The 9,679-nt window shown below is 36.0% G+C and overlaps 1 protein-coding gene across 3 annotated transcripts; it reads left to right on the plus strand.

The window, feature by feature from the left end:
* Positions 1–774: 774 nt before the first annotated feature.
* Positions 775–9,414, plus strand: LOC149958707 (uncharacterized). 3 transcript variants are annotated; one of them, XM_090165014.1, is made up of 6 exons: positions 775–1,061; positions 5,442–5,633; positions 5,697–5,833; positions 6,866–7,035; positions 7,454–7,540; positions 9,171–9,414. In XM_090165014.1, the coding sequence occupies exons 1-6, from the start codon at positions 801–803 to the stop codon at positions 9,356–9,358; spliced, it is 1,035 nt and encodes a 344-aa protein (XP_090021140.1). In that variant the 5' UTR covers positions 775–800; the 3' UTR covers positions 9,359–9,414. The 3 variants fall into 3 exon arrangements, with proteins under 3 accessions (XP_090021140.1, XP_090021138.1, XP_090021139.1); XM_090165012.1 differs by having other exon boundaries at positions 5,442–5,833; XM_090165013.1 differs by having other exon boundaries at positions 5,442–5,833; positions 6,884–7,035.
* Positions 9,415–9,679: the final 265 nt, after the last annotated feature.

Consider the following 9,679-nt stretch of genomic DNA (forward strand, 5'->3'; position numbering starts at 1 on the left):
CCTCTAAAATATACCTGGTTTTTCTATAAAATATACTTGTTCTTTCTATAAAATATACTTGTTCTTTAAAATATACTGGTTTTCCTCTAAAATATACCTGGTTTTTCTATAAAATATACTTGTTCTTTCTATAAACTATACTGGTTTTCCTCTAAAATATACCTGGTTTTTCTATAAAATATACTTGTTCTTTCTATAAAATATACTGGTTTTCCTCTAAAATCTACCAGTTTAATCTAGAGGTTTGCTATGAAACATTTATGGGAAAATGAACCAAATTTCTGTAGGTTTTATAGAAAACTCCGGTTTTTATTCAGTAGAAATGTTATAGAAAATTCTTGTACGGCATATACCATCCAGAACCATTCCCATTTGAACTCAAAATTGCCATTTTCCATTCATTTCCTAACCTAAAACAAAATATCACACTGACCCCCAACCATTTCCGCAGTTATCGTGGTAAATGGTAAAACTCGCTTCCAAGCAGAATTTGACACGTAATCTACAAGGAAACGGCAGTTGAATTAGCAAAGCTAGTTGAATCAACTTCTGGTCGTACGGGCAAAAAAGTGATAAAATAAGTCCAAAGGCTACACAATGAATATCACCAGTAAGGTAGTAGTAACCGGTTTCTTCGACTATAAAGCGGTTTATCAAGTCCCTTCTGTTATTATTAATCTAATAAAAAATATTATCTTAAATTTGAAGTACTTCCGAATTTCCCATAACGCTTAAAAGGTATGACCGCAATTCGCCATACGCGAAAAACATTATATTGAGTAAACTACAGCCAACACACGATGAAATCTGCTGGATTTTGCGCGACTTTAACGTTTGTCCTGTGCGCCGTGAGTCCATCGAGAGTGCAAACTTGTACCCTTCACCCTAAAGTAGAGGGCTCTCAAATGGTTTGCGACGGTGTTTCAAGTCTAAAAGATTTGTCCACCTCGATGATCAGGAGTCTTGGCCAATGCACTAGCCTGTCCGAAATTCAGCTTCTAAATCTGAGAAATATACCTTGTTTGCTGGCTACAAAAGTCTTCGACGAGGTTGAAACCGACGTAAGTAGATGGCTAACTTAAGTCTCGAATGTCAAAAATTTAAATCGACTCCTAGCTTTTACTAAGCAGAGGAAGTTGGGGTGGTGGAGTGGTTATCAATTCCGCCTCGCAGAAAGAGGAGTTAGGTTCGATCCCAGCTTGTGGATCTGGGTGATAACTTGGAATCAATCCTTCCGCGTTGAGTTAGCAAATTCTTTTCCCACTGGTTAAAGGGGTTTTCCCCAGAGATCTCATAAAAACATGTAGAAGTTAACGGTAATAGTGAGTGTAGGGAGCTGTTGGCTCACGTGGCGTGAAGGGCTTGCCACCACCCTCCAACGCAATTTAACCATCGGCCCACTGTTTAAAGGCATTAAAAGTCGCTCGATGACTTGGGACAAATGTGGTGCCTTGGGTATTAGCCTAGCTGATTATTATTATTAGAATATCCAGTAATTTATGAGATTGTCACGTTAACCGCTATGTAAATAAATAATGCTTATTGTACGGTAGCCATTCTATTTTATAATTTGGGCTACCATTGGTTCGTGATGTTTCCACGAGAGGCTAATCACTCGTATACATTTTGTACATCTGTTTCGAAAATTATTATCTGATTTCTAGTTAATACTCGCAGCTCTTCTGTGACTTTCGTCGATATCTAACCATTTTTCTTTGACTTTCGTCGATATCTCACTATTTGGCTGTGAATTTCGTCGATTTCTCACTATTTGCTATAATTTTCATCGATATATCACCATTTGTCTGTGACTTTCGTCGATATCTCACTATTTTCTGTAACTTTCATCGATTTCTCGCTTTTTATCTGTTACTTTCATTAATTTCTAACTATGGTTTCTGTGACTTTAACTGGTTTATCATTATTGTTTCTGTAACGTTCGTCGCTTTCTCACTATTTTTCGGTGACTTTCATCGATTTCTCACTATTTTTCAGTGACTTTCATCGATTTCTCACTATTTTTCGGTGACTTTCATCGATTTCTCACTATTTTTCTGTGACTTTCATCGATTTCTCACTATTTTTCGGTGACTTTCATCGATTTCTCACTATTTTTCGGTGACTTTCATCGATTTCTCACTATTTTTCAGTGACTTTCATCGATTTCTCACTATTTTTCGGTGACTTTCATCGATTTCTCGCTTTTTATCTGTTACTTTCATTAATTTCTAACTATGGTTTCTGTGACTTTAACTGGTTTATCATTATTGTTTCTGTAACGTTCGTCGCTTTCTCACTATTTTTCGGTGACTTTCATCGATTTCTCACTATTTTTCAGTGACTTTCATCGATTTCTCACTATTTTTCGGTGACTTTCATCGATTTCTCACTATTTTTCTGTGACTTTCATCGATTTCTCACTATTTTTCGGTGACTTTCATCGATTTCTCACTATTTTTCGGTGACTTTCATCGATTTCTCACTATTTTTCAGTGACTTTCATCGATTTCTCACTATTTTTCGGTGACTTTCATCGATTTCTCGCTTTTTATCTGTTACTTTCATTAATTTCTAACTATGGTTTCTGTGACTTTAACTGGTTTATCATTATTGTTTCTGTAACGTTCGTCGCTTTCTCACTATTTTTCGGTGACTTTCATCGATTTCTCACTATTTTTCAGTGACTTTCATCGATTTCTCACTATTTTTCTGTGACTTTCATCGATTTCTCACTATTTTTCGGTGACTTTCATCGATTTCTCACTATTTTTCGGTGACTTTCATCGATTTCTCACTATTTTTCGGTGACTTTCATCGATTTCTCACTATTTTTCTGTGACTTTCATCGATTTCTCACTATTTTTCGGTGACTTTCATCGATTTCTCACTATTTTTCGGTGACTTTCATCGATTTCTCACTATTTTTCAGTGACTTTCATCGATTTCTCACTATTTTTCGGTGACTTTCATCGATTTCTCGCTTTTTATCTGTTACTTTCATTAATTTCTAACTATGGTTTCTGTGACTTTAACTGGTTTATCATTATTGTTTCTGTAACGTTCGTCGCTTTCTCACTATTTTTCGGTGACTTTCATCGATTTCTCACTATTTTTCGGTGACTTTCATCGATTTCTCACTATTTTTCGGTGACTTTCATCGATTTCTCACTATTTTTCAGTGACTTTCATCGATTTCTCACTATTTTCGGTGACTTTCATCGATTTCTCACTATTTTTCGGTGACTTTCATCGATTTCTCACTATTTTTCTGTGACTTTCATCGATTTCTCACTATTTTTCGGTGACTTTCATCGATTTCTCACTATTTTTCGGTGACTTTCATCGATTTCTCACTATTTTTCGGTGACTTTCATCGATTTCTCACTATTTTTCTGTGACTTTCATCGATTTCTCACTATTTTTCGGTGACTTTCATCGATTTCTCACTATTTTTCGGTGACTTTCATCGATTTCTCACTATTTTTCAGTGACTTTCATCGATTTCTCACTATTTTTCAGTGACTTTCATCGATTTCTCACTATTTTTCGGTGACTTTCATCGATTTCTCACTATTTTTCAGTGACTTTCATCGATTTCTCACTATTTTTCTGTGACTTTCATCGATTTCTCACTATTTTTCGGTGACTTTCATCGATTTCTCACTATTTTTCGGTGACTTTCATCGATTTCTCACTATTTTTCAGTGACTTTCATCGATTTCTCACTATTTTTCGGTGACTTTCATCGATTTCTCGCTTTTTATCTGTTACTTTCATTAATTTCTAACTATGGTTTCTGTGACTTTAACTGGTTTATCATTATTGTTTCTGTAACGTTCGTCGCTTTCTCACTATTTTTCGGTGACTTTCATCGATTTCTCACTATTTTTCGGTGACTTTCATCGATTTCTCACTATTTTTCGGTGACTTTCATCGATTTCTCACTATTTTTCAGTGACTTTCATCGATTTCTCACTATTTTCGGTGACTTTCATCGATTTCTCACTATTTTTCGGTGACTTTCATCGATTTCTCACTATTTTTCTGTGACTTTCATCGATTTCTCACTATTTTTCGGTGACTTTCATCGATTTCTCACTATTTTTCGGTGACTTTCATCGATTTCTCACTATTTTTCGGTGACTTTCATCGATTTCTCACTATTTTTCTGTGACTTTCATCGATTTCTCACTATTTTTCGGTGACTTTCATCGATTTCTCACTATTTTTCAGTGACTTTCATCGATTTCTCACTATTTTTCAGTGACTTTCATCGATTTCTCACTATTTTTCAGTGACTTTCATCGATTTCTCACTATTTTTCTGTGACTTTCATCGATTTCTCACTATTTTTCTGTGACTTTCATCGATTTCTCACTATTTTTTGGTGACTTTCATCGATTTCTCGCTTTTTATCTGTTACTTTCATTAATTTCTAACTATGGTTTCTGTGACTTTAACTGGTTTATCATTATTGTTTCTGTAACGTTCGTCGCTTTCTCACTATTTTTCGGTGACTTTCATCGATTTCTCACTATTTTTCAGTGACTTTCATCGATTTCTCACTATTTTTCGGTGACTTTCATCGATTTCTCACTATTTTTCAGTGACTTTCATCGATTTCTCACTATTTTTCGGTGACTTTCATCGATTTCTCACTATTTTTCGGTGACTTTCATCGATTTCTCACTATTTTTCTGTGACTTTCATCGATTTCTCACTATTTTTCGGTGACTTTCATCGATTTCTCACTATTTTTCGGTGACTTTCATCGATTTCTCACTATTTTTCGGTGACTTTCATCGATTTCTCACTATTTTTCAGTGACTTTCATCGATTTCTCACTATTTTTCAGTGACTTTCATCGATTTCTCACTATTTTTCGGTGACTTTCATCGATTTCTCACTATTTTTCTGTGACTTTCATCGATTTCTCACTATTTTTCGGTGACTTTCATCGATTTCTCACTATTTTTCTGTGACTTTCATCGATTTCTCACTATTTTTCGGTGACTTTCATCGATTTCTCACTATTTTTCGGTGACTTTCATCGATTTCTCACTATTTTTCTGTGACTTTCATCGATTTCTCACTATTTTTCTGTGACTTTCATCGATTTCTCACTATTTTTCTGTGACTTTCATCGATTTCTCACTATTTTTCGGTGACTTTCATCGATTTCTCACTATTTTTCAGTGACTTTCATCGATTTCTCACTATTTTTCGGTGACTTTCATCGATTTCTCACTATTTTTCTGTGACTTTCATCGATTTTCTGAAGTGAATACCTTTCATTACATACTCTCATCTTTCTATGAAATTAACGTGAATAAATTATTATAAATTGTGAAATCGTTGTTAATCAGAAAATGCTTTCTGAACGCAGCCACTAGATGGCACTAATAATACGACCGATTAAATTAAGGGTTTTTTATTTCCAGAAACTGTTCATCAAAGATATGACATTGGTCAACTGGACCTGTTTGAAGTCGAAGGAAAATTTTATAGGGTTCAAAAGGGTTCGAAACCTGCAGTTCGAAAATCTACTCGGCTTGCAAAACTGGAAATGGGCGGATGTTGATCGTTTCACGGGGGGTTCCGTTCAAAGATTAACGGTTCAAAATAGCAGATGGGTCCGACTCCCTTACGAATTAATAAGTATGTATAGAAACCAATTAACGGAATTGACCATACAGAATTCGGGTTTACGATGGCTGGACAATTCGTCGCTGCGGTGTAGAAATTGTGAGGTCATTCGGTTGAATGAAAATCGCATCGAAAATATCAGAAAAGAAGTTTTTGGGCGACAAAAACTACACACATTGGATTTGGGGTAATATTCCAACTGGCAGATTTAACCAAGATCTTTTCATGGAGAGGTCCGCGTAATTTCAGTAGTCAACGGAAAAATCTGTGTTATTTTTTTCTCCGTCTATAACTGGTACGCCAATCTACATAAAAGGAATGATACATATGATGTATCAAAAGGTTATGCAAAACGTTTAAGGAGCTGTAGGGGGTGAGTTGAGAAGTATGCCTGTTTTTCCCCATTTTCCTACCAGGCTACCATGAGTTAAAAGAGCCCCAGAGAGCTTCAAAGTGTGGCCTACTAGATCCTGGAAGTAGACTGCAACCTTGGATTAATAATTGGACTATTATTAATCCAGCTGCAACAAGCGCAAAACCAAGCAGCAGGGACTTAAAATACTGTTTAAGTTTACTTTTTTACGCTGGTTACCTCTATTTTTTTACCAAGTCCTTTCTTACCTATCACACGAACCCAAACCCTAATGTTCGCATTTCCCCGCTGCTTGGTTTTGCGCTTGTTGCAGCCTACTTCCAGGGGCTAGTAGGCCACACTTCGAAGCTCTCTGGGGCTCTTTTAACTCATGGTAGGAAAATGGGGAAAAACAGGCATACTTCTCAACTCACCCCCTACAGCTCCTTAAACGTTTTGCATAACCTTTTGAAATGCCCTGTACCAATATTTATTTTTAATTTTATTTAATCTTCTTAATTATTTTTAATAATATCCCCTTTTTTACCCACCAAGAGCAGACTACGCTTATGACGCAGATATAGGCGGGGACCTCTCCATAAAACATACTGGCTTAAATTTAATTTATATAAGATGTCGCAGAAATAGAATTTGAACTTTCTACGTTACATTTGTGGGACTATTTTGGCGACTGACACCTGGTGGTTAATTCCTTTTACCGTTCTTAGAGCACTCCTGGATCACTCTCGTAATGTAATACAATCTAATTTAAATAAAAAATTTACGTGAAACCGATCTAATTTAGTAAATGGAATTCGCCATTCTTCGGATGGTTCTTGGCAAAATTTTAAGTTTTAAATTTTTTAGGGGCAATTTAATCCACAGCCTACCAAAGGACTTATTCGACAATTTCCAATACGATGGTGGCTCTTATCAGTTCACATTGATTCTAAATGGAAACCCCTTGGTCGCACTTGATTCCAACATATTCGAACCGTTAAAAGCTAAATTTGAAAAGATCAAAATTAATTTCGACAGTACGTAAAATGTTTATCTTTACAATTGACAAGGAAAAAAACTACTTTCACAGGAGTAAGGCCATTAGGGTACGCTTTTTAAATACCCGAAGTATTAACAGATGGCGCCAGCAGATTCAAACGTAAAGATTTAAAATTACCCCAAAAACTACGAAAAATATTAAATATTATGTCTGTTCCTTCTTCAGCTGTATATTTCTTGATTTGTTTTAACGTAAATATCACTTTAAATAACGTTACAAGTAGGTTTTTAAATGATTTGATAAAAGGTGTAAATTAGCGCCATCTAGTACACAATATCATTAAAATCGAACCTCTAATGGCTTCGCTCTATGAGTTCGTTTCCCTGTAAGCAATTTGTGAATTGGCCTATTAAGAACTCTGTGGTTGTTAAATTGTTAAATTTTATACGTTACAGATGCAAAAAATACTTTAGCCTGCGACTGCAGAATGAAATGGCTTCTGGAAAGTTATCATACCACGTGTTCCAACTATCCTTTATTAAGTACGATTTTTATAAAAGAACCGCTCTTTAATACTTCCCCCGACATATTTCGTGTTGATTGCTTCCCTTTAAAACCCACTACAATCCATACTTAAATTAAACCACTCTTTCCTTATTTTTGGTTGATATTTTTCAAAATGCAAAAACGTCGCAATGACGCAAAAAATCTTAGTTAGGCCTAAATCAATTTTTGGCGTCGACGCAAGAAAATCTGTTAGGCCAAAGTCAATATAGAACTTCGTAGTGTAGATAATTCGAATTCCGAGAGTTTCCGGATTGACGGTTTTTAACGAAACGATTACCGACTTCCGTCACGTGACCTCCAAAAATTCGACCTCCATCGGTCGCTATCTATAGTTGGTTTCCATGGTAACTATGGCTGCAATCTTTTCGGAGTTCCTTCGGTTTCGACAGGAAGTAGGTAAACACTATTGACTGCATGCGAGGAAATGATTTCGAATCTATTATCTTTGTTAGGCCTAACACAATTAATCTCGTCGATGCAACAATTTATCTCGTCGATGCAACAATTTCCATTGGGCCTAACACAATTTATCTCGTCGACGCAAAAATTTCCATTGGGCCTAACACAATTTATCTCGTCGACGCAAAAATTGTATTAGGCCTAACACAATTTATCTCGTCGACGCAAAAATTGCCATTGGGCCTAACACAATTTATCTCGTCGACGCAAAAATTGCCATTGGGCCTAACACAATTTATCTCGTCGACGCAAAAATTTCCATTGGGCCTAACACAATTTATCTCGTCGACGCAAAAATTTATCTCGTCGATGCAACAATTTCCTTTGGGCCTAACACAATTTATCTCGTCGACGCAAAAATTTTCATTGGGCCTAACACAATTTATCTAACTAATCGATAAATGGGTCTTACACGGAGAGTACCCGATGTATTAATTGCCGATTTGTTTCCTAGTCGGGCGTAATGTAGACCTATATGAGATATGAAATTTCCCAAAAGGAGACGTTGCACTACCCTTCGATTTACCATGGCAAGCGAAAATGTTTTCGACCACTTAAAACGAAAGAATCTCCATTTAAAAAAGCATGGGATTTTCTCGCTTTCACAGGGTCCTAGCTACGAAATTTTTTCAAAACATTTAATGTAATAGTTGATTTTATAAAATGTCTTTACGCTTGCCCAACTTGTTGAAATGTTGCCCTGGAATAGTTCAGCCGATGCCTAAGAATAAGTTCATAAGCTCTTTAGTAGGAGAGAAAATGGATCCAAGGCTGAAGCGGGGAGGCAACATTTCAACAAGAGGGCCAAGGTTATTTTATAAAAAGAACTATTTGGACCACATTTAGGTAAATGTCCTCAAGTTTGGACAAATTTGAACATTTTTGGGGTAAAATATAATACATTTTGGGTAAAAAAAGGAAAAATCTTATTTTTGTTTTAAGTGGTCAAAAATATTTTCGGTTGCCATGGAAAATCGAATGGGTAGTGCAACGTCTCCTTTTGGGAAATTTCATATCTCATATAGATCTACAATACGGCTGACTTTGAACAAAATCTGCAATAAGCACCTCGGGTACTCTCCTTGTTGGTGAAGCGTCTATAAAGCATTCTATAGAAATTCATTTGTTAAACTATACTCGTTACAGGTGGCACGAATACTTTAAAGTGCGATTGCAAACAAAATTCGTGTCCGGGACGTTTTCACATTAGCGAAATGCGTTGTTCCACTTCGAAAAGTGCCAAAGATAAATTAAAAAACTACTTGGAAAACTGTAAGAACGAAGAAAACTTTCAACTTTCAACAACCGTTGAAATTGAACTGAGCCGCAACTAGCAGAGGTTTTTTTCCAAATAAGTTTATGGTGTCAGTTTATTTGCCTTAAACACCAAATAAAGATAACAGAAATTAAATTGAAGGTTATGAGAAATATTAAGTTAGTCGTTCAAGGCTTCTGCAATATAAGAATGATAAAAGCCCAAATGATCGAACGTCATTTGATTGACAGGCGTTCATATGATCGAACGCCATTTGATGGACAGGGGTTCATATGATCGAACGCCATTTGATCGACAGGGGTTCATATGATCGAACGCCATTTGATCGACAGGGGTTTATATGATCGTACGCCATTTGATCGACAGGGGTTCATATGAT

This window comes from Leiobunum rupestre, chromosome 2 (assembly GCF_980474605.1).
Source record: "Leiobunum rupestre chromosome 2, qqLeiRupe1.1.hap1, whole genome shotgun sequence".
Lineage (NCBI taxonomy): Eukaryota > Metazoa > Arthropoda > Arachnida > Opiliones > Sclerosomatidae > Leiobunum > Leiobunum rupestre.